The sequence below is a fragment of the Rattus norvegicus genome, chromosome 5 (assembly GCF_021556685.1).
Source record: "Rattus norvegicus strain SHRSP/BbbUtx chromosome 5, alternate assembly SHRSP_T2T, whole genome shotgun sequence".
Classification (NCBI taxonomy): domain Eukaryota; kingdom Metazoa; phylum Chordata; class Mammalia; order Rodentia; family Muridae; genus Rattus; species Rattus norvegicus.
The window spans coordinates 64,971,167-64,996,106 of NC_141538.1; the positions used below are offsets into that span (position 1 = coordinate 64,971,167).

Consider the following 24,940-nt stretch of genomic DNA (forward strand, 5'->3'; position numbering starts at 1 on the left):
AGGAGGTTCAACAGATGCTCTGCCAGTGTCTGCCACATGTCAGATTCTGATGGAAACCCCTGGGTCCCTTCCCACGGAGGCTCACGTTCCCGCAGCCCAACACCAGATACTCCAAGCTCATCAAGTTTGCCCTGTGGTGACAGGTGCTAAGGGAGATGAAAGGGAAGCCAGGCCACAAGGCTGGGGCTATTTTAGGCACGGTGATCAGGAAAGCCTGTGGGGAGAGGGATTCATCAGTGCAGATCTGAGGAGGAGGGAAGAAGTTACAAAGAACAGTGGCTAGAAAGTACACGTGAGAGACTAGTCCGCACAGGGGAACAAGCTGCAAAGCATAGAGAGGTGGCAGGAGGGGGACAGGAGCAGGCGGCATGGCCCAGGGGTTCTTGAGCATTTCTCTCTACAAAATGGGTTCCTAGGACATGGGCAGGGCACAGGGCAGCTCTCTAATCCAGAACAGAGTGACTGAAACCTGTTCCTGCCAAATGGTCCTGACATTAGCTGGGCACACAAGAATCGCAGCATCCCGTTTCTGGATACTACGTGAGTCAGAGAGGAGGGAGAAGGAACATACAGCCCTGTTGGCCATGGGATGAGATGAAAACCATGTTTCTGTGACTGGGAAAGCTGGAGACGAAGTCTCAATGGGTCAGCAAGGGCCTTCACTGACAGGAGGAGGCAGTCAAAAAATGCCTTTGTGTTTACGCTGGGCACATGAAAGGAACACTGCAGCGGAAGCAACCGTAGGTAGGATGCCAGGCGTGTGTCTCTGTGTGGGGGTGGGGTGGGGGTAGGGCATGGGACACAGGGACATGGTCGCTTTGACTGCCTTTCTTTCTATGGTTACACTGACATAGAACCATGGATTGGGGCTGCCTAGGCTGTCATAGTGAGAACACTTTCAGAGATGCCAGGGCCCAAGGCAGTCACGGAGAGAACAGGCAAACTAAAACGAAGTTGGCGTCACAAACAAGTTATAACAGATCTGGTGAGAGCAGGCTCAGGAGGGGTGGCCTGGGTGACACACCCCCGGCAAGCTGACAAAAGCACTTTATTAAAAACACAATTTCCAGCCAGTTGACACTGCACAGTCCTCGGGGAAGGCAGTCAAGGGTCTCTAGGGAAGTGCTGCCCACTGTCCGCCCGCCCCCATACAGGGGCTGGAACAGAGACAGAGTAGGGCCTCCAGGGGTCTCCTTTAAAGGTAGTCCCTGGTGGCAAACAGGATGGCCTGCCAGGTTCTTTCCTGGCTACTTCATGATGAAGGAAAGGAGAGGCCTGGAGGGGAGGATCAAAAAAAGAGGGGCAAGGGGCACTGGCACAGGAGGCGGGAGGCCAGCAGGCAAGTGTAGAGCACAGGCTATCCTGGGTGGTCCTGTGGGGGTTGGGCCTACTGTGGCTGGGCCTGAGCAGGAGGTCATCCTGGGAACACGCTAAGGCCTGCAGAGACAGAGACTCAGGCCAGCCAGGTGGGACTCAGGGATCAGGGAGACTCAGTCACTGCCACTCTTCTCATTCAGTGGCAACTGCTCTCTCTAGTCTGTGCTCGCTGCACCCATGATCTCACGGGACTGACATGGAGAGGAAGGTCAGCAAAGAGCTACAAGGAGCTGATCCGGCAGGAATACAAGAGCAGTGAGGAGGCAGCGACAGGCGGGGCGAGAGATGCCTTCTCTGGCGTGAGTGGTCAGCGAAGCCCTGGAGAAGGACACTGCCTGCAAACCTGTGGAGCTGGTGAGAACTCACGGCACACAGAAGGAATGGTCCCGGTAAGTGCACAGAAGAGGGCAGAGCGGCCGGAGGAAGCGTCAGGGAACTTACATTTGTTTCTCCAGTGGGATGGTGGGATCCACTCTCTCTCCCAGAATCCCACAGAACTCAGGGCTGCCGTGTTTGATGGGCTTGAAGCCTCCTCCCGGGGCACGGAGCTGACGCCGTCGGTCTCGAGAAGGCGACGGGGAGGACTGCCGTTTCTCGTTGCCATTGAACTGGGCTAAGAACAGAGAGGAGAGGAGGCGTCGTCACCTGGGGCCCAGCCACACCTGGGGCAGCACACAGGGACACAATTTTCTGTTTGGCACTTGACACCGTTCAAGATTGAGAGGGGTTCCCAAAATGCTGGATTTTGCCATGGCTTAAGTGTGTCCCCCAAAGTTCCTATGCTGGATGAGTCAATGTTGGGTAGCAGGACACCCTGTAGTGTGGGCACCTCAAGAATGAATGCTAAGGAGGCTGGAGAGGTGGCTCAGGGGTTAAGGGCACTGACTGCTCTTCCAGAGGTCGTGAGTTCAAATCCCAGCAACCACATGGTGGCTCACAACTATCCGTAATGAGGTCTGATGCCCTCCTCTGGTGTGCCGGAAGACAGCCACAGTGTACTTATACGTAATAAATAAATAAATCTAGAAAGAAAGAAAAAAAGAATGAATGCTAAGTTCTCAAATTAGATTGGCTTCCATGAGCAAGATGAAACAAAATGACAGCTATGAAGTACCAACAAAATGCTTTTATGGTTGGGGGTCACCATACTCACTGCACCTTGTACTGAGGGTTGCAGCATTAGGAAGTTTGAGAAACACAAGCTCTAAAAAAAAGAAAAAAAGTGTGTGTGTGTGTGTGTGTGTGTGTGTGTGTGTGTGTGTGCGCGCGCGCGCGCACCATGCCTATGCATATACCCACGTGTGTGTATAGGTGCTGGATCCACTACAACCAGAGTTACAGTTGTGAGGCGCCCAGTGTGGGTGCTAGAACTGAACTCCAGCCCTCTAGAACAACAGCCAAGTGTCCTTAACCCCTGAGCCACCTCTCCAGCCCCGGGACTTAAGCTCTTAGGTACAGACACCCCAACACTTGGCTGCCTGCTCAGGTTCAGGTCTCGGGCAGCTCCATTACCCTTCAGAAGCCGCTTCTCCCAGGATGTCTTCTAAGAACTCCCTCAGCCATCCAAATCACCAGTCTCCCTCCTCGCCTGGCTCCCATGGGCCACTGAAAATGGGCCACAGCTTAGATTACCACTTGTCCCACACCTACACGGTACCTGCAGGGTAACAGGTCCCAACGCATGACTAAGCGAAAGCCTAATGAGCTGATATTTTGCTTTACTGGGGGGTGGGGGGATCGGTTTTCCTAGCAGATAAAACCTAAGACTGTCCTAGCCGACACTAATTCCTTACTGAATTAACTGATACATCCTCTGGCATGCTTAATACTGCGGCCAAGGATTTCAGGAAGAGCAGGTGGTGGTGAGTGACAAGCTTAATTAGGCAAATCATTTCACCTAAAACACAAATATACAAACTCCAAGTCCCCGAGATGAGATTCAGTACTGAGGGGAGGAGGGGGGACTCTGAACAAAACCTCCAAATTCGACTGCTTCCGTCTCTTCTAATTAAGTTTCTCTTTAATCTGCAATTTAAAATGGCAATTCTTTTAATTTAGTGATTTTTCTTCAAGAGATAAAGATGCAGTTCCTCCAAAGAATATCTGCATTCTGAGGAGAACACGCTGCCCCCGTGAGATGTCCAAAGGACAGAACTCTCTAAGTCCCACCGACAGGCGACTAAGAGCGAGTTAGGATTCTGAGATTGGGAGAGCGATCTAGCTATGTAGAACGAGGCAGGAGGGCGCGTCCACTTCGGGTCCCAGGGGGGAGACCAGCCCTGGGGGCAAGCAGAACAGGGTCAGCAAGTCTGCACCTTCGCTTGGTGGTAAAGGTCTACCCAGAGTCGAGGCCAGGGGACAGGGCTCATCACTCTAGTGCCCCACCTACTCTACTAGGCTTTCTACTGAAGCTTGGTCCCTTCTAATAACAGAAGAGTTATCTAAGGCACCTCGTGAGCGCTGAACTCCACAATACTACTGGTCATGATGTCCCTGGTAGGTAGGAAAAATACAGGGGCAGGGAGGTTGAGCCCGGGACTCTGGAACAGCAGGGGTCAGGCTTACCCCAATCTGCCTTCCTTCTTTACAAGCCTGAGCAGGCAGAAGCGGTGGTCTCCCTCACCTGGCCAGATGCTGCATCTGAATGGCATTGCAGATCCAACAGGCCTCCCAGCACTGGCACGAATGCTGCCCACAGCTCCCTATAGGAGCTCTAGTCCTTGGCAGTGTGTCTGCTGCTCCAGGACCTCTTTCTGTCCACTCCTGGCAGACTTCTAGTGTCCTATGGAGCAGCTCTTGGCAGGGTTTTCCTTCTGCCCTCTTCAAGTCTCATCTGCTCAACTATAGCCTGCCCTAGAGAGGACACTTAGAAAAGGCCACGGGCTGTTGCAGCTCACATAAGTACAATACACTCCATCAGTGTAATTTCCTTCCTGCTCAGAGCAGGCAGCCTCGCCAGCACTGTCCTTGACCACTGCCCCAGTGGCTCAGGTTCAAAGGCAAAAACCTCATCCTAGTGTTTAAGGTCCTCAGGAAGTTGGAGGCAGCTTGACCGCCTTCTTCACCTTATACTCTACTCACCAAGGCTGGCTGGCCCTAAACCCATCACCTGCTGCCCACCTTTGGGCATTTGCTTTGTCTTTGTACAGCCTTTGGAATGTATCTCCTGGATAGACCCCCAGGTAGAATTCCTTTAGCCTGCTCCAGCCCTAAAGTGCTTTGTCTACCATCCCAGCATCTGCCTCTAAGCCGGAAAGAATGCAGTAATTTCCACAGAACCAGATGGCCTCAGCCTAGTCCCTTTCGGCTGTGCATCTGGCTCCAAGGAGCGGCCCACAAACTGAAGCACGGTCAGGGAAGAAGAGCAGCTTGGTAGCCAAACTAGTGAGTCAGGGACACCTGGCTTTCACCCGTTGTTTTATCACTCACCATGACACCAGTATACTTCTCCAGGGTCGGCGGCCTCATCTGCTAATAACCACCGAGGTAGAGAAGGGCTGTAGTAAGTGGTTCAAGCAGGAGCCCGCCTGTGGCAGACGCCTCTTCACTGTCACACTCACCAGTGGGGAATGTGCCCTTCCATATAGCACAAAGATGAGATAACCCGTATCAGAACCGACTTCAGAATCTCAAGAAGTCTCATAGGACGGCCATCTGATTCTGTACTGTTACCTCTACATCACCAGTATCCAGAACGAGATCTGGTGGACAGGGATGGCTGAACTCGTTGAATCAGTAAGTCTCTGCCCAGCTCTGCAGGGCTTTTCCTCCGCCATCCCTTGAGAACGGACACCCAAGCTGGACTTTCTCCGATAGCTAGCTCTGTGCTGGGGTTCTGGGGCTGATCAGGTCTTCGGGCTTGGTGGCGTGAGTGCCCCTACCTACCAAACTGCTTCCCCAGTCCCAGTCAAGTGACTTAGAGTCCTCTTCGAAATGTTTTTATTCATTCTTATATCTTATGTTTCCCACAGATGGGAGGACACCACAGAAGGCCTGGGAGGCACATTTTCCTCGATGGCTCCAGAACCCCAACTACACACTATGCTTGGCCTGGGACGGGGAACGCAGGAGGTGCTCACCTCTGTTCTTTGATTTGTGACTGTGTCCCCAGAGAAAACATGGACAGCAGAGCTGAGTGCTGACTGCAGAGGACCCATGAAGCGCCAAGGGTTCCACAGCTGAGAGCAGCCATCTTTCCTACCACAACTCATTCTGCAGATGAGAACCATGGAGCTAGGACCAGGGTCTCCTCAGTCTGAGAGGTTCAGCACAGATCTCCTTACAAAGATGTCACAGCAGTAAGGGCAGGGTAACAGCTACCACCCACTGGGCACTCAAAGCCAACTTTAGTGCCTAATGTCACCCTCATCCTGCATGTGTGAAGACAAGGACAACTTGTCACACTGACAGCAAATGGCAGCTTTGACTGCAGACCCATGGCCCCAGCACCTGATCCCTCCCAGGGCTGAGGGCTGGGTTCACCTGTCACCTGTCACCAGGAATCGCTCAAGGCTAATAAGGCCCTTTCATCGACGAGACTCCTAGAGCCCGGGGAAAGTGATTACTCCTCCATCTGCTGGTCCAAAGAGCAGCCGCCCGGGCAGGACGCTGGAGGCTCCGCCCACTGTGTATGTCTACGTACTGCCCACTGTAGACAAAGAGGGAGGGAGAGGCACGCCGGTGCTGGCCACAAACACAGCTCTCACAAGGCTCTGGGCAGTGGCTTCCTCCGCAGACAGGAAGGACACACTTTCAGTTTCTTGGAGGGAATTCAGACATAGGCAGGAAGGGAGGAGGTCAGGCCAGTGGCCATGCGAAAGTGGTCTCATGTGGCCAGGAGACAGACATCCAGCACACAAGAGATGAGAGCACCAAGCATCTGTACCACACAGCCACGGGCAGAGCCTGGCCTGGAAGAGTGCATGGACTTCTGTGGCCAGGCCTGACCCAGTGACTACACAGACTTCCCGCACTCACTGGGCACCAGGCTCGGAGCTAGACGAGGACCCATCTGTGCACAGGGCAGGCAGAGCTTTGACCGCATGCAGTTTATAGTCCCCATCCCCAAGGCGATCTGACCTGCCAGGCACAAGGGCAAGGCCACTCACTGAACTCCACACAGGAAAAGAAGACATTTGCAGGGACCTCTCTAGCAGCACATACATGCTGATGCTCTCGGTTTCCTTTTTAAGATTAATAAATGAACTCATTAATATGTCAGATAGAAGAACCAACCACCTGTCCCTTAGTAATATTTAGCCAAAGGAGAAAGAGATCCCCACAGCACTCACTGACAGCCCCCCACCCCCAACACTTCCTTTGGTAGACCTGCACGTTAATCATTAATTATGGCTGTTACTCATTATACAGCAAAAAGCTCCCCGCGCAAACTCTATTGTTAATTTCCTCACAGGCCCAAGGCATTCTGGGAGGCCCTGAAGGAGACAGGGGGCATTCTGGGACTTGAGTGAGCCTGTTGAGAGGCAGCAGGCTGCTGGAGTGTGGGGAGAGCCCTGGCCAGGTCTGAGACTCCCCGTGGGACCTTCTGCAGACTCTGGGCCCCCAAGGAGGCACAAGGAGCAGCAAGTGAGAGCTGCGCTCAGAGCACACAGCACTAGAGTACTAACTTTAGCAGTGTCTGCACCTGTGGGGGCAATGACCTAAGGCCAAAGAGCAAGTGGTGCAATTGCTTAGGAGTCTCCCAAGCCACCCTGTATCAGGTTCAAATATACCCTTTCCAGGAGGCCAATGTGACGGTGGTGAAGGCAAGCACTTTTCATTCCGACGGGCCCAAGGTCACTGCTATGTGACCACAGGTGAGCCGATTGCTGTCTGAACTTCTGTATTACCATTTATGTGACCACGGTGAAACAACACCCACACGGCGGGGTTTGATAGGGTTAATTTAAACCAGGTTCGTAATTGCTATTCAATAAAAGCTAGCTTCCTGCCCATTCCTTCTTCCCCTCTTACCATACTGGAGTTCCTTTAAAAAGAGAAAAAAAATCACCTGAGTGAGCTGGCTCAGACGGCACTCAACTGTTAGGAAGCAGCCACACCTAAGACACCCCTTTCCCTTTCTCTGTCCTTCAAATGCCCTTGATAATGTTGAGAAGGTGTAACACTTCAAAGGGGCTACCAATGGGGCACAGCACCAGCACCCCATGAGATTACCATGACAACAGTGCATCTGGCTGTTCTTGAACAGACCACACACGGAATAGGACGGGAGTCTCAGGCCAATCCCGGAGGCTGAGAGGGGACTGTCATTAGGGAGGTTTTCGGGAAGGGCTAAGACTGGTGTCACCTGAGATGAGCTGTGACACCCTCCTGGGCTCCCTCAGCTCCTCACCTGATGCACACACAGCACGTCATGGGTGAACTGGAGGTTCTCCACGTGGAACCCTCCAGAGAACCTGTGACTTCTCACACCTCAACACAGTCAGGACCCCGGTGGCACCTGGGGCTGCTGTAACACTTTCTGCACCAACTTATTGGCTTATTGGCAGCTCAAGTTCAAAGTTCCTATTCTAGGAAGAGCAAACGTCACTTTTAACACAGGGAGGGCCTCTTTCACTCGGACTGCTGGCCCGAGCCTCAGGCAGGATGAACAGGAGTGAGGGCTGGGTAACGGAGGGACAGGGTCCCTACAGTAGAGCTGCTTTCCCCGGCCTGGTTTCCCACTGCCAGGCAAAGTTAGGGCCGAGCTTTGTAAACGAGGCCTCCAGGGCTGCTAAGCGCTTCTTCATGCAGTGCTGGTTTTTATATTAAATTAAACTTTATTTAATTTGGCAAGCCCTTCCAGAACTCCAGTAATAAACCTAATAGGCACAGCCCTTTAGGGCTCACAGTGTCTTTTCATCCGGAGATCTCTGCATGAAAATACATTGTATTTTACTGGGCTTTTCCAGGAGCCCATGCTACAAGACTTAAGACAGTCACTTTTCCGATGGGAAAACTGAGGCTGGGGAGGTGAGCAACCTGCCTGGGGTCTAAGCCGATGAGCTGTCGGGCAAGCATGGGAAAGCCTGCTTCCTGCCCACTGGTCTTAACAGATGAGACACACCGACCTAAACTTTCAAAGGCAGACCAACGTACCAAGGAGCCGGTATGGGGCACAGACAGGGGCCCCAAGTAACTGCCAAGTGATAAGCCCATCTGAGTCATGTGTCTGTTTTCCATCTCTGCCTCTGGCAGAGCCCAGGGCACTGTAAAGTACCTCAAAGGGAGACAACCGTGAGACAGTGAGTCACAAACAAAACAACTGTCTCTCCAGAGGCCCAGCGGGCCCCCTTCTTAGGCGTGCCCCCCACCCGGCGGCCGCTGCCAGACTCTACACTATCAGGTGCTTTGGTTATTTCTTAGTCCTAGCTGCAGATTTCTCTATCTGGGAGGTGAAAGGGTACCTGTCTCCCACATCCACAGACGGCCTGACTGGCTCTGTCACAGGGTCTTTTGTGGTTCTCTTCTCCTTTGCCTCAGTTTCTCCAGGACAAGGAGAGTGAGACCAAACAGCATACAAGGTTCTCCTTGTGTTGAAAGATGGAAACCTAGCCTGGGGCCACAGCAGGTCCCCAAACATAATTTATGTGACATTGCAGAGGCTCGGGTGCTTGCCCTGAAGTTAAGACTTAGTTTTGCTACTGACCAGGCAGAGGTGCCTCTACCTCCATTCCCCAAAAGAAGGAAATGAACCATGAAGAAGGTGGCCATGAGAATACAATGAGACAATGTATGCAGAAGGTGCATACTTGAGGCCAGCAACGAGACCATGCTTTCTGGATGGGAGGCTCTGCAAGCTCACCAAGGCTTCACAGGTCATATGCCAGCAAGGCAGTCAAAGTCCCCAGGCAGGTACAATCTCTTCAGAGGTGTGACAGCCTAGGGTGTCCGCCATCCACCCTGAGTGCGTCCTCGTCCCCATCCTTGGCCTTAGTCTCAGGCCACCTTCTGTGCAGGCCCTGCTCATCTTGCAAGGTGTCACGCCAGCCTCGCTATCTCAAAACGCTCAGAAGGAAAGGAGAGCCAAGGGCTCCCTAAACAACTGCTGGGATCCCGTCTAATTCCCCAAGTTCTAATCCTTAATGAGATGTGTGCCAGGCTGAGGGATGGGAAGACCCCCTGTTCCCTGGAGCTAGGGTCACCCCACCCTCTCAGAATTTTCTCTACACAGCTGCAGCACAACCATGGACTCCTCCTGTGGCTTAAGCTCCCAGTGAAACAGGGACAAGAGAGAGACGACAGACCGACTGTCCGACTGACACAGGGTATGTCTGCTGAGAGCTTGGCTGAAAAGGGCCTGTAGTCACCAGTTCAGAGTAGGGTGGCATCCTATAGGTTATAAAGCACCTCTGTTCCACAGACTGGGACCAACAGTCATCCTGCCTATACTCACTAGCATTGCTGGGGTTCCAGGGGCATGGTCATGTGCCCAGAACTGCCTACAATCCATGCTCCTGCGGTAGAGCGATTCTCTGCTCCCCACCTTCCTCACTGCAGCTATAGTGGCCTCTGAAGCTGAAAATTACGTCTCAACAGTCTGGTTCCTCCAGAATGCTGCCCAACCTCTGGGTCCTAACCTCAGTCTTTCCTCCTTCTAAGCCTTTTGGGAATTTGAAAACACAGAAAAGGGTCCCCACCAGGTTTCTCCACCAGGCCGAGCATGCGGAATCACAAACAGAGCAGTGGCAAGAAGACAGGGCGGTTTTGCTCAGCAAACTTCATCTTACATAGCTGTTCCCTAGCGAGCTCCTGAGACCTGAGAAAAACTGGGGTTATACAAGACACACAGTAACGGCAGGCCCTAGCAACACTGCCAGTCCCTGAACACCCCAGGGCCGCACCGAAGCACCAGTACACACTTGTACATGCATACCTGTACATGCACTCCCCGTGTGCATGCACACTGATACTACATATAACAGCCACTCAGTATGGAACTGTGCCCTTCATTCTATGCAGCCACACGTCAGGGCTGGCAACTGGAACCATGATGACACTCTCCCCCCCAACCAAGTTTCTGCAAAGCATCGTCTTCCTACTGGCCTCCACCCACTGCCGCCTGGATAGAGGAAACGGAGGGAGGCTGGTGTCACAGCACCCTCCTCCTTCATCCCACCAAGTAAGAAGGCACCCAAAGCTGCTTGGGACGGGCACAGATCTGCTCTGGCGTGGGACATGTAAAGCCAAGAGACTTGGTGGGAGACAGGCGGGACAAGAGTTCAAGTGACACTGACACCAACGATAGTAAGACAGTGACAAGAACCACGAACAGACTGGACAGTCGTGGGTCCTGAGACTTACTGCCAACTAGTGCTACCTGAGGCCAACCATACGGACAGTACTGTAACTGTCTCCAGGCATGAGTGGGCGGGCTCCAGACAGTAACCGGAGAGATGATGTCCTACTACGTAAGTGCTGCCCACTTGAACGTCAACACAGATCATGTAGGAGCTGGCAGAACGTGTTCCAACTGTGTGTGTGTGTGTGTGTGTGTGTGTGTGTGTGTGTGTGTGTGTGTGTGTGTGTATGTGAGAGAGAGAGAGAGAGAGAGAGAGAGAGAGAGACAGACAGACACACACACACACACACACACACACACACACACACACACACACACCCAAGGCCTATGTGTGGAGCTCAGAGGACAACTTGCGAGAAGAATTCTCTTCCTCCATCATGAGGGTACCCGCAGTTGAGCAGAGGTCAGCAGGCTTGGTGGCCATCACCCTCACTCACTAGCCCAAGGTGCTAGATTTCTGAGCAGCTCACAGGCAATCCAACTGCTGGTCTGAGACCAAGCTGAGGGAGGAGTGAGGTGCCAGACTAGCTCTCCCAGACACCATGAGCCCAAGCATGAGTCAGCACCGCAGGCAGGTGTTGGGGTTCCCCCGTCTTCGACTGCCTCCTCACAGGGGCCCTGAGGGCTGGGCAGGACCACAGAATGAGACTCCACGAGGCCCGAGGGAAGCAGCTCTGAAGGTGGTGAGATTGGACTGGAAACCCTCAATGCCAGACTGGAGTTTCACTTTGGCTTGGCCTCTTTTCTGTCACACTGCTCCTACCTGCCAGGGCGGGGATGGTGACCCGGTTCCATTCCCACGGCTGGTCGTACTCGTCGGCAGGCCTGTCGTCGTCCTGGGGTAGCTTGCTCTCCCGAAGCCGAAGGCTCACAGTGCTCTCTGAGTCTGAGTCCACGCTCTGGCCTTCCGGCTCATACGGGGTGTCATACAACTGGATGCCTTTGTGTTGTGACCGGACGCTCTCTTGCCTCTGGAATTCTGCAGGCAAAAAGGAGACAAGTTGTGGATGTGCGGTCCCCACCAGGAAACAGGCCTGAGGTCAGGGTCACCAGCCAGGGAGGTGGGTCCAGCAGAGATGACCTCTTCCTATTCCTGGCTGCCCTGCACTGAGTGCTTTCTCAGCTCTCTGGGCAAGAGCCGTCTTACCAAGACTGTACCGGTCAACCAAACAGCAGCTCAACCTAACAGACTAACCTTGCTCTCTCGCTGTCTTATATGTCTTCAAAGACTGGGCCAGCTGAGAGCAGGAAACAGCAAATGTGCTCTGGGTCTCAGACCTGACACACCTTACTGACCACTGCCATCTTTGAACCCCATTTGCACAGAGCCACATTGGGCCAAATGACCTTCCTGTTCCGGCCTGGCCCAGAGATTTACTTAGAGAGCCAACAAGCAAGGTCCTCCTGGAGAGGTCCTACCAAGCTCCTCTTCAACCCTGTGGAGCTGAGTGATGTTTCCCAGCACTCCACCCCAGAGCCCACTCACCCACGCAAGTGAACATGCGGGGATTTGGAGATGTGGGAACAGAGTTGGCTTCTTTTAGGGAGGGTGACAGGAGCCACCTGATCAGTCATCCCGGACCGCACACAGACATTACCAGTTGCTTTTTCTAGGAGATGACACAACTACAATCACCGTGATAGTGACTGGAGGGTAAGGGAAGCCAGGCACAGGGGCTGGGGAGGGCCAGAACAGGAGCAGAGAGCCTGCATTGCCAGCTCTGACAAGTGGAAGCAGAGGGGAATGTCACCAGTGTGAGCCAAGGCCTCATTACATACAAAATAAGCTGTTTGTTTGCCTTTCTTTTTAAGGGTCTCACAATGTAGCTCATGGAGCGTCTATGTGGTACAGACTAGCCTCGAACTCATGAACTGTATTAAAGGGTCCCAACTCCTCTGCCTCAACTTCCCCCAGGGCTAGGATTACAGGCAAGGGTCACCACACTCGTAAGTAGTGACAGAGGTAACAACTGTCCGTTCCCTTGTGCAGACATCGCTAGCATCCGTCTCTAAAACTCTCATCTTCCCAAACTAAAACTTGGTATCCTTTAAACACTGGCTCCCCACTACTCTCCCCAGCCCTTAGAAAAGTCTGCCCCACCTCTATCTCTGAGCTTGACTACTCTGGGCAGTACTTCTCATAAGTACACCGCCATTTGTCCTGCCATGGCTGGCTTATTGTATGTGGCATTGTGTTTTCAAAGTGGGATCATGGGGCAGAAATTCATTTGTTTTCAAGCTGAGTAACAACATGGACATTCCCCTTGTGCTATGGTCCCAGGTTCAAGGAGGGAGTGGCCGTTGGCTGCCTACAAAGGGGTGCGGGCAGAGGCAGGGATGTGCATACCCCAAACCGGAGGCTGGCTGTCAGAGCAGCTGCTAGAACACGTGAGTGACAGGGCCACTTCAGACCTCCGCTTTGCAGGCCAAGGCCCCTCACCCAGACGGCAAAGCCCCTGTCCATTGCCCTAATGAAAAATGTCAATGACTGTGCCCTGCTCTTCAGAACTGATTAGCCCGTATGCCAGTACTCACCAAGTCCCACCCCAACCTCATGGCTTTGGCTCTTTCTCGTACCACTGTGTATCTGTTGCTGGATTCATTTTAAAAGAGGAAGTTTCTGTAAGTACCCTAGAGGCCATTATCTTTCCAAAATAACAACTGTTACACACAGCAAGGCTGAACCCACTAGGCTGGCACCTCTCTGGTGCCCTGCGGAGGGGGCACGAGGCTAGCTTTCTCTCCGTGGAAAGGGGGTTTGTAAGTGTAGAGGAATGCAGGCACAAAGCACTAAAGGCAAGATTCTCATTCTCTAGGAAGGCAGAGAACAAGCAGAGAAACCTCTAACTGTGGACTGTAAGCCATGTAATGTTATCTCCCAAGAGACGACCCCACACGGGTAAAATGTGGCTTCTGAGGACTGTTAAGTTATGAGCACTATGCTTTCCTTTTTCACACACAAGAGGGGAGGGCACTGACCGTACAGCACCACAGTCAACTTTGAAATTATATCAGGAATCCACCACCTAGGCTACCCCTGCTCTGCGGGGTCCTTGACATCTCCCTATTGGCTCTGGGGAAGACGGAGCCTGGGGACACTGGGGACACTGGGGTGCAGCTGATAAAGCTGGCCCGGGAGGACCATTCTTCTTCACTCGCACCACCCACGTGAACCACCATTTACACTAAGGCAGCGGTCCCCAACCTTCCTAATGCCTTGATCCTGTGAGGTTCCTCATGCTATGGTGACTCCCCCAACCACAAAATTTCTTTTTATGAATCATATTATAAAATATCAGTTTATATTGGTCTTAGGCAACTCCTGTAAACAAGTCATCCGACCCCCAAAGGGGCTGTGACACACAAGTTGAGAACTGTTGCTTTAAGTGCACAGAGCAGCTTCTTGGGTTGCTCCTCCTAGAAACAACTGCAGGCGTTCCAGTGAACTGGAGGGCAGGGTGTGGGGGGTGGAGAACAAGAACTGACAGCCAGACACCACGCTGCACACCAAATTCCTGCTAACTTGTTAAAATTCCAGATTCCAGAGATGGCAGTGCCTGGCAATGCCACCATATAGTTAGTGAAGAAACAGGCACACTACCAGCCAATAGGGAGATGTGCCGAGGACGCATCGGCCATTCGGATAGAGGGGCTTGTGAGGCACATCTCCTGTAAGATTCTTCTTGAAGCATCTACTCCTTACCAAAGCTGGGTTCCTAATGGCATATAAGGCTGTTGGGCTGCCATTTTAAGCCACTGAAACCACGTTCCCTCTGTATTACAGGATGGGCTCACATTGTCATTAGGGCTCAACAATAGGGAACAGTTAAGTAAATCATCACATGTTAAGTGGATGGGATATTAAGCAACCATTAAAATGATTAATAGGAAGCGAACGCAGCTACATGGGAACGCGCATGTGAACTTATGTTGAGCTACAGAAACGTTTGTGTGTTGAGAAATTCCTAAACAATCCCTGGCAAGGTGAACACCCAGAACAGCCACAGAGGGAATTCCGCTCCCTGGTTGGGATTTACTCAAAACAGTTCAGCACACTGTGACCATAACATCTAAATTGAGATGACAGCAATGTCTCAGGCACAGACAGAGGAATGAAGAGATGAAAACCCCAGAAAGGAAGGCAAATAACTTCTGAGGAGAGAGGAGACCAGTGCTTAATTAGTCTTCAAAGTTGTTGTGAATAACGAAGATGTAATTAAGACAGGAACATGTGAAAGCCACACTGTGTGTTAAGTAGACTGGGGCTCTCTGGGGCTGGGCTGTCGTCTGTCTCAGAAGCAGCGACCAGTCCCAGCCCCCAGGAATGGACCCATGAGGAGCAGTCCCTCTTCTGAGAGGCTGCCAAGAGGACAAGTCAAGGGTCACCACACCAGGCCACATGGCAGGACATAGTGTTTCCTGACTAATGATCATGGTGCATCCCCCTTATTAGCCAGGCCCATTGGTGACAGTCCCCAGAAAGCTCTAGCAGGAGAATCAGTGCCCATATGTTCTAGGCCACAAGACATCTGACTCCTTCATCCACTCCTTCAAAGAAAATCATCTTCGACGCTGGGTGGCAGGCTGTGATTTCATGCCTTGTAGGCAGCAAACAGAAACATTAAAATTGACAGTGTGGGGATTTCTCTTGACCTCTGGAGTAGAAAGGTTTTCAAGTAGAACCAGAAAAAAAACAAAACAAATAAACAACAACAACAACAACAAAAAAAAAAACCAAATAGAAGCAAAACCAAACAGATCTTACATTCCGTAGAACCAGAGAATGTTAGACCTGGAAGAGACCCTAAGATAATTCACCTGCAGAGCTTACCAAGAGGGCTGAAGAAGCCAAGATCATAATTGGTGATCATGACAGGAAAGGAGAGGGGCAACCAGGACAGGCTGAGCTTGCTGCAAACCAGAAGCCTCTTGGAGTGGATGTGCTGAGGGTTAGACCTGAGAGCTGAAAAGAAGCAAGTTACACCTTGCTCTGAACTTACCAACTCTGCTTCCCTCTTTAAAATAAGAGCACATAGGCCAGGGGTGGGGGTGCACGCCTTTAATCCCAGCACTTGGGAGGCAGAGGCAGCTAGATCTCTGAGTTGGAGGCCAGCCTGGTCTACAGAGTATACTCCAGGACAGCCAGGGCTACACAGAGAAACACTGCCTTCAGAAAACAAAACAACAACAAAGGATTATGGTTTACACCAGTGCTAGGTTTCCACAGAACTGAACAGAAGGTGGAGAGATGCCCCGTGCATCCTGTCCCCAGTCACACAGCCTCCTCCATTACACTGATGGGCCTACACTGACACTGCACTACACTGGCACAGAGCACAGCTTATGTGAGGACTCCTGGTGTGGAACTGTGGACTTACACAGACATGTAATGGTAGCACCACAATACAGGTGGTATTTCCACTTTTCTCTGTCTGGTCTCCCCCAGCTTCTGGTAATCTCCTCCTATCTTTCCCTGTCTCCGTAACTTTCCCATTTCCAAGATGACACATGGCAGAATCAGGCAGTATGCAGACCCCTCGGATTAGCTTCTTTCTCTAAAACACATTTTCATTTCCTTTATGTCCCTTCTTTGATAGTTCAATTATAGCTTACACGTCCTTTTAAAAGAGATTTTGACAGAGAGAGAGAGGCGGGCACAGAGAGAAGGGCAGGGGTGGGGGGGCAGAGAGAACACATAAGTGTAGTTGCCTGTGGAGGTCAAATCCACAGCACCAGATCCCCTGAAGCTGGGGTTGCAGGCAGTTGTGAACTACCTGACATGGGTGCTGGGAACTAAACTCAGGCCCTCTTCAAACGCAGCAAGTGCGCTTTGCTACTGAGCTTCTCTCCAGCCCTCTTGTTTCTTTCTTTCTTTTTTTTTTTTTTTTAAGATTTATTTATTTATTTCATGTATGTGAGTACACTGTCGCTGACTTCAGACACACCAGAAGAGGGCATCAGATCCCATTACAGATGGTTGTGAGCCACCATGTGGTTGCTGGAAATTGAACTCAGGGTCTCTGGAAGATTAGTCAGTGCTCTTAACCACTGAGCCATCCCTCCAGCCCCCTCTTGTTTCTTAATTTTAAAAAAGCACTCTACTGCCTAGAGTTCATCCAGTTACCTACTAAAGGGTATCTTGCCTGCTTCCGGACTTTGGCAGTTATAAATAAAGTTGTTGTAAATATCCTTGTGCAACTTCTCTGGGTAATATGATTGTGTAAGGGAATGTTTACCTCTGGGGAAAAGTGCCAAAGTGTCTTCCAAAGTAGAGAGACCATTTTATACTTTCAAACTTCTGAGGAGAAGCTTCGGATGATCTGAAGGGCTAAGGAAGCCCAGGTCATAAGAGACAACCAAAGGGGAGGGGGGAGGGGGACAAGAGGAAAGAAGGCAGGACCAGGACAAGCCAAGCTAGGTGCAGACAGGACCTCCGTTAACCTTGGTGTGTAAATGTAGCCTCTGTTCCTTTAGGTGATTACGCCCATCTTTTCTATATAGATTTGATTTCTAGTATAGTCTTGACACATAACATTTCTTTCTAATACAGGCAGCCTTCAATATGTACTGAAAGTAGACACATAAAGAAAGAGAAAAACAAAGACAAAATAACAAAAAAAAAAAAAAAAACCACCCTATACAATACAGTTCGTAGTACGTTAGCAGAAGACCATAATAAAACAGTTTTGTTTGTGGGAGACAAGGTCTATGTAGCTCTGGCAGGCCTGGATCTCAGAGATCCACATGCCTCTGCCTCCCTAGTGCTGGGGGTAAGGACATGCACCATCACACCAGGCCTAAAATCATTTCACTTTTTCATTACCTCTTCCCTACCCTCCAGGGGTCTTTTCTCTTCAAAAGATTGAGTAGCTTCAATTTTGAGCTCCAGTCTCAGGTGCACCTCCTGCTCCAACAGTGCCAGCACACCCGCCTGTCCTCGGTGTCATCCTCGGTGTCTCTCGACCCCCAGTATGGGAGAACATGGTGTTCTTCAGCAAAGAGAGCAGAGGCCCTGTCTACAGAGGCAAAGCCCAGCTGAGGCTACAACCAAAGAGCAGAGAATCAGCTCTCGCCGGCCAAACTGTGAGAGCCTCAAAGAATTCAGATCATGCACAGTGGTATGGGAGAGAAAGTGGACACAGGGTAGAGACGAGCCCAGGGGGCTGGAGATCGACAGAAAAGCAAGGGTGGATGCAGAGAGGACATTGTCCTGGAGCCTCTGGGCAAGGTGGGCTGGATGGAGTGATGTAGGCTGCAGCCTCCCTGGAAACGGCAGTGCCGGCAAGAGCTCTCACCTCTAGCTTTTCCACCCAGGCCTGAGAATCCACAGCAATTCTCAAGTCACATGACGGCAGAGTTCAGTGGGGACGTGGTCCTGAGAGGCTTCCACTCCCAACCATTGCTGTCCCTTTGGCCTAAGAAGCTTTTCCTCTGCCAGAGATGGGTACAACCAGACCCTGTCACCCACATCTGACCTCTCTTCCAGGCTGTGTAGCCATGGCGACACCATGCCTGAGATGCTGGGGCTGCAGGTGCGTGAGACGGAGTCTCAGGTAAGGCCAGGAAAGGCTGCATTACTAGAATGATGTAGCTGCTATGAACCAAGCTGCCTCACATGGAGCTCTCGGAGACATCCAGAAGTAGGAAGACCGAGCGCCTAGGCCGGAAGACAAAACCAGTCAGACTGCTTGGTCTAACAGAGGCCTTGTTTCAGCACTTGCTCGACTTGGGGCAAGCTGCCTCAGCTTCCTCATCCTTGGGTGGGAGACAACCGCACAAACTTGTAAAGAGGCCAGGAGCGTGATGAAGCTACACACATTAAATGATGTCTGCTATAAAGAAAGTGCTTCAGGAGTGTGTGGTTTGAATAGGCTTGGTCCAGGGAGTGGCACGGTTAGGAGTCGTGGCCTTGGAGTGGGTGTGTCCTTGTTGGAGTGGGTGTGTCCTTGTTGGAGTGAGTGGGTGTGTCCTTGTTGGAGGAAGAGTATCACTTAGGGGTTGGGCAATGAGACGCTCCTCCTAACCACATGGAAGTCAGTCTTCTCCTAGCAGCCTTCAGATGAAGATGTAGAACTCTCGGCTCCTCCTGTACCAGGCCTGCCTGGACACTGCCATGCTCCCCCTTGATGATAATGGACTGAACCTCTGAACCTGTAAGCCAGACCCAATTAAGTGTAGCCTTGGTCATGGTGTCTGTTCATTGCAGTAAAACCATAATTAAGACAAGGAGTAACACTTTCTTCAGTTAGACCAGGCTCCTTTGGAGCCCCACTCCAAGATCCCTTCTGAGACTGCCCTTTGACCCCATAGCTCCATTGATCCACTTGCTGCAACTGGACATGTCAGTCCCACCACAGAACCTTGAAAGAAGAGCCTCAATACCAACCTCTCGACCGGTTTCTATTTCTGACTCCATCCTTCCAACTCCAGCTGCTGCTTCTTTGGCATTCTGAGGACCCTACCCTCTACCTGGGTGGCACTGCTCCGTGGCGCTGCAGTGAGTGGCCTGAGGTCCGGGTATGCCCAATCATCACAGTGCACACACACAGAATCTGAGGCCTGAAGAAGCAGGAACTGGACCAGGGTTCTTCCCGCCCCTCCCAGATGCTTTCTGACATCTCTTTCATCAGCCTGTCTTGTTCTAATCTCCGGGAAGCAGGGCAGGCCTCTGAGGTGTTAAAAGCACATCCAGCACCTCGACCAAGTGAACTCCAGGGGAGTGGCAGGCGGCTGCTTCTAATTAGACACACAGCTGAAACCCGGCCTGGTGCCAGGGTACAGCATCAGAGAGCTAGAAGGCCGCCTCCTCCTCCCCCCTTCCCCTCCCCTCCCTTCCCTTCCCCCCGCTCCTCCTCCCCCCTTCCCCTCCCCCTCCTCCCCCTCCTCATCTGAACTATGTAACACCTGCCAGAGAAAGACCCTCCCCATCAACTGAGGCACTTGCCCTGGCATTTAGAGTTCAGGTGCTCCTTGGAGGCTGCCGGTCAGAGAGCAGTCTGAGCTCTGGGGTGGTGATCAGATGGGACAGGCCAGCTCAGAGACAAAACCTGGAGGCAATCTAACCCTGCCCCAGGTCCCTTGTCCTCCTCCTTTACTGAGTTCCATTTCTAGAGCTGTACAGAGCCAGGAAGCTGACAACTAGGCTTCTTTCGGCCTCCTCTTCATAGGTGTGCACAGAAATACCCAAGCAGCAGAGCCTGGACTTTGTAAAGCAGGGGCGTGAACCAAACAGTGATCTCCGCGGTCAGCAAGCCCTCACTTGTTCTTCTGTGTTCATCCCGGGGGAGACAAAACAGCCCAGTCTGAAGTCAGGAGGAGGGCCAGTGTGCTGCCATTCCTTGGTTATTTGTCTGGTGACAGGGCCATCTTGTGAGCCCCTCTAGAGAGGGCCTGTGTCATGTGTACCAACATGCCTCCCCTGCGATTTACAAGTCCACATGATTCACCACAGAGCTTATAGGTGTCCTGTGTCATTTCTACCGTGTCCTCCAGCCCAGTCCACTGCTCTGCCTTGGAATGTCTATGCTCTGCATAATGACTGCCTTTATGTGTGGAGGCCTAGGGGAGATGCAGTGCTGAGAAGGGACACGAGGGATGGGTTTCCTAGGGACAAGTGTCGTTTTGTTTTGTTTTTCCAAGATATATATGTATGTGTGTGTGTGCGCGCGCGTGCGCATGCGTGCACATGCATGTCTAAGTGTCTGTGCCACGTGTGCATAAAGGTGCCGGTACCAAAAGAGGCTGTCGAATCCCTCTTGTACACACACCTCCTGTACTCCCTCCAACGCCTGTACTAAAAGAGCCCTTGGTGAACTCAAAGTTCAGCAGGAGAATCAAGACACCCCCATTGTGATGGCTATTCCGGGTAGTCAACTTGACTACATCTGGAATGAACTACAATCCAGAAATGGAGGGCTCAAATGTGATCTAGATCTTGAGGCTAGAAGACGACACAGGCTTCCTGACCCAGATCTTGAGGCACAGTGGCCATGAGAAACTTAAGGCTCAAGCAAGGTAGTACACCCCTTTAATCTCAGGAGACTGAAGCAAGCAGATCTCTGAGTTCAAGGCCAGCCTGGGACAAAGCAAGTCCCAGATCTAGGCCTGGAGGTACACACCTATAATCTGGACCACACCTTCTGCTGGAGAGCTATGTAAGGACACTGGAAGAAGGAAGACTCGCTCTTTTCTACCTGCTTGCACTTTCGTGCCAGCACGTCTGCTGGAACCCACTTCTACAGAAGCCCAGCTGAGACAGCTACGCTCGTGGGACTGAGTAACTACTAGATTCTTGGACCTCTTATCCACTGTTAGGTTAGTTAGACTACGATAAATTCCTTTCCTATACAGAGACATTTTATAAATTCTGTGACTCTAAAGAGCCCTAATACAACCATCTACCATCGATTTTATTTAATTAGTTACTTGCTTCTAGGCACTGTCCTGGGTTTTGGGTGAGTATTCCTTATCCCAAGACACAGACAAGAGTAATACATGTGCAAATCCAAAAATTCAAAGTCTAAAACCTTGTGAGTGCTGACATGAGTCCACAGCAGGCTTCATGTTACAGGCTACAGTCGAAATGCAGGCATGCTGAAGTTCCATATACAGCTAGGTTATTGCCATTAGGTGTGTATAATACATGTAACTTTCATGTTTATACTTGCATCCCAACACATGTAAATATCCCCCAAATCCAAAAAACATCATCCTCAGCCCAACCCTGAAAAGATGGGCCAGGCATCCCCGGGCTCCTGTGCAGCAGGAGGAGGCCGGAGCCCAGCAAGGACCCATCCGTCTCAGCAAAAGCACACAGAAGTCTCTCAGGACAGTCCTGGGGCAGGGCACTCTTCCAGTCTACTGAGCACAGTGAAGCCTGGCTTCCAGAGGAATCTAAGGCCATTCTCTAACGTGATAAAGCCATGGGGGATGGGCTACAGCCCTCACCCTCAGGAAGCAGGTCCTCACGGGTCCTCAAAGAGGCTCAGAGCCAGCTTTAGAAGAGCCACGGGATCATCCTGAGCTGACGAGAAGTCTATAGCTTACTGTTGTAAGGTAGGGTGTAGAAGACAGTATACAATTATACAGTATCGGGTACCAGGTCTGTTGATCACAGTACACCCAGTTTCTCTTAATTCCAACACAGACCTGCCCATCTGACCACTGCTACCAAGTGAGGGTAAGTAGAGACAGCCTGGCTCCAGAGCTCATGTTCCCAACCCTTGGTCATTGGTAGCTCCCTTTCAGCAGAAGTCAGTGTTCCCCCTGAATTCCACTAAGTGCAAAAAGAGCATGAACCGAAGTCAGCAGGAGCCACAAGCCCTGGAAGGACCAGGTCCTGCCTAGCTGAATGACCAGACACACTGCCTTCCTGCCAATCAGGACGATAGGATATCCCAGTGGGCCCTATCTGGCAAAGCCATATGGAGTGCCTACAGACATCATTAGGGTCGGTCTCTAAGGAAAGCAAGGACAGTGCCATGAGGCAGACCTGCCTACCAGGGAGCCATTCGGCCCATTCTAGATGCCACACAGACAGCCAACCCATGTGCCGGTCCTCAGTCCTGCAGCCCTAAGCTGGCAACTACAAACTGACAGCAGGCACAGAGGCCTCCTTCCAGAGTTGCCAAGATCCTCTTCTGGCTGCTGGTCCCTGTCACCTAACCGAGGCACCCTGCCAGGCTTCCCCGGCACACTGGTCAAACCCCAACTGTCCTTGGGCTCCTTATAGGGTCACGGACTCATGCTGAGAGAACGTGGCTGGCTTCATGCCCAGCACAGATGTCTGGTGGAAGCGACCTGGTGAGACCTGGCAAGAACTCTGCCTAGCCTTCCTCGTCAAAGAACTAATTCCTCCTGGGACTGACAGACAACCCCAACCTTCTGGACAGAAGCAGTGAGGCTGCTGGCCCAGGACCAGCCTGGCCCTCTTGTCTGCCAGTCCTTTGGAGCTGAGATTCCTCTTAGATGAGGGAAGAGTTTGGTTATGATGATCTTCCTCACTTTGGAGTCCCTCAGTCTGGTTTCTCGGGATACCCTGGAGGCTCACAGAGCACCTGTCGATCTAGAGCTGCAGCTTCAGCTCAGGAGACCACCGGCCTATCCAGTCAGGATCCTCACCTAGCTCAAGAATGATGGCCAGCCAAAGTCCAACCCAAACTTAGAAAAACAACAGGCTGAAGGGAGTCCCTTGTTCTACCCAACATCCCCCAGCTCAAAACACCCTCTGCACTGCTGGGTTCTTACAGCCACCAACCGCAGAATGGTCCTGGTGGGCAAAGCCACCTTGCCCACTTAGTGGATGAGGTCAGCTCCTGGGTGAGGGGTTTACTGTCCCTTACCTCAGCTCTTCCAGCTCTGTTGTTACCTCTTTTTAGTGTCACAGCACAACAGACCCAGTAAGGGGAGAGAGGCGTGGAACCAACCGCAAAGCTTCCATTGTCCAGGTTGGTTTCCACCAACAGCTCGCACAGACCACTCTGTGCACAGCCATCCCAAACTACGTCAGGGAAAGGGCTCGGCAGAAATGAAGCAGAAGAAACCAAATGACAGCCCTGCCTTAGGGTCCTGAAAAGGGGCACTGCAGAGACCTAACACGGAGAAGTATCGCCCATTTCTAGAACCCAAAGCAGGGAGGGGCTCTAGCAAATGGCAAGCAGGGGCGGACTTCTTCCCATACTTTCGATTCACTGGAGTGACTCCACCTGAAATGACCTGACCCTGGGACCAAGGGCAAGCGTCTGCTTAGTTTGGGATATGGAGAAGTGAACCCTATGTGTTACAGACAGTGAGGGACTCAAAGATGAATACACAAAGGCAGTGGAGTCTCTGTTACACCCACGGGGGGTGGGGGTGGGGTTGGGACTGTGACACCTAGCAATACAGAAGCTCAGATAGTACCCCTACCCCCTTCTGTTTCTGAGGACTGGGTTCAGTCTAATTCATCTTGATACACCCCTGAGATTCCTAACATAGAAATCCTGCTATGCAGTTGCTCCAAAAATACAAGTTGAGAGAACAACATTAAACAAACAAGTCTGCTACAAATTCAGAATTTAGCACAGGGGGAAAAAAAGATACTTTTAAGATGCTTGTCTAGAAAAGAAATAGTACTAAAAGACTGCTGGAGGGAAGATAAACTGAAGATGGCCTTTTCAGAGGCAAGCTTGATAGATTTAACAAGTTTTCAATAGCACATGGCCTGGAGTTTATTTCTGAAAATACCTACAGCCATAGGCAGAAATAAATGGACTTGGATGTTCACTGTGAACAGAATGGCAAAAAGCACTGTGCTCCAGTCACTTGATGGAGTCGTCCACAGGGGCTAATGACCCCAGACAAGATCTGGGACCAGCCAGCATGTCTGTAGAAAAGAATGCGTCTGCACATGTCAGTATGTGCAGATGCCTGTTGGAAGCACGTGAGGAAAAGCCAGAAGAATGTGTGAACTGGGCTGCTGAGGCAAAAGAGGATTGCCTCCGAGATTGACAACCGGGGTTTGAGTCCCAGGACCCAGGAAGTGGGAGAGAATCTCCTGCAGGCCGTCCTCTGACCTGCAAATGTGCACACGCTCTCTCTCTCTCTCTCTCTCTCTCTCTCTCTCTCTCTCTCTCTCTCTCTCACACACACACACACACACACACACACACACACACACACACACACACACAAAGCCATGCACCAAACACAGATGTCCAGACACGCACACACACAAATACTTTCTAAAAATAAAAGGAATAGGTTTTTTTTTTTTCTCTATTCTTTTTTTTGGAGCTGGGGACCGAACCCAGGGCCTTGAGCTTGCTAGGCAAGTGCTCTACCACTGAGCTAAATCCCCAACCCAGGAATAGGTTTTAAAAGAAGACACAGGGGCTGGAGAGATGGCTCAGTGGTTAAGAGCACTGACTGCTCTTCCAGAGGTTCTGAGTTCAAATCCCAGCAACCACATGGTGGCTCACAACCATCTGTAATGAGATCTGATGCCCTCTTCTGGTGTGTCTGAAGACAGTGAAAGTGTACTCACATACATAAAGTAAATAAATAAATCTTTAAAAAAAAAAGAAGACACAGATCACTGAACTGGGCAGAGAGGGAAGAGCATTCACTGTCCAAGTGTAAGGACCTGAATTAGAGCCCTCAGCACCCATGTGAAAACTGTGCGTGTAACCCTGGCATTAGGGGGCAGAGGAAGATGGACCCCAGCTTACTGACAACCCTCCCAGTCTCCAGGCTGAGTTTCAGTGACAGACCCTGTCTCCAAGG

General features: G+C 51.5%; 1 protein-coding gene and 1 long non-coding RNA gene across 2 annotated transcripts in view; one reads left to right on the forward strand and one right to left on the reverse strand.

Annotated features, from left to right (window-relative positions):
• Positions 1 to 24,940, reverse strand: part of Shb (SH2 domain containing adaptor protein B) — a 107,541-nt gene that overhangs the window by 21,751 nt on the left and 60,850 nt on the right. The window contains 2 exon segments of the mRNA NM_001427398.1: positions 1,819 to 1,990; positions 11,442 to 11,657. Coding sequence (NP_001414327.1) covers positions 1,819 to 1,990; positions 11,442 to 11,657 — 388 coding nt within the window.
• LOC148005772 (uncharacterized) lies at positions 207 to 7,348 on the forward strand. Its single transcript, XR_015620856.1, has 3 exons — positions 207 to 744; positions 1,537 to 1,766; positions 5,349 to 7,348. It is a non-coding gene; the product is annotated as an uncharacterized LOC148005772 (long non-coding RNA).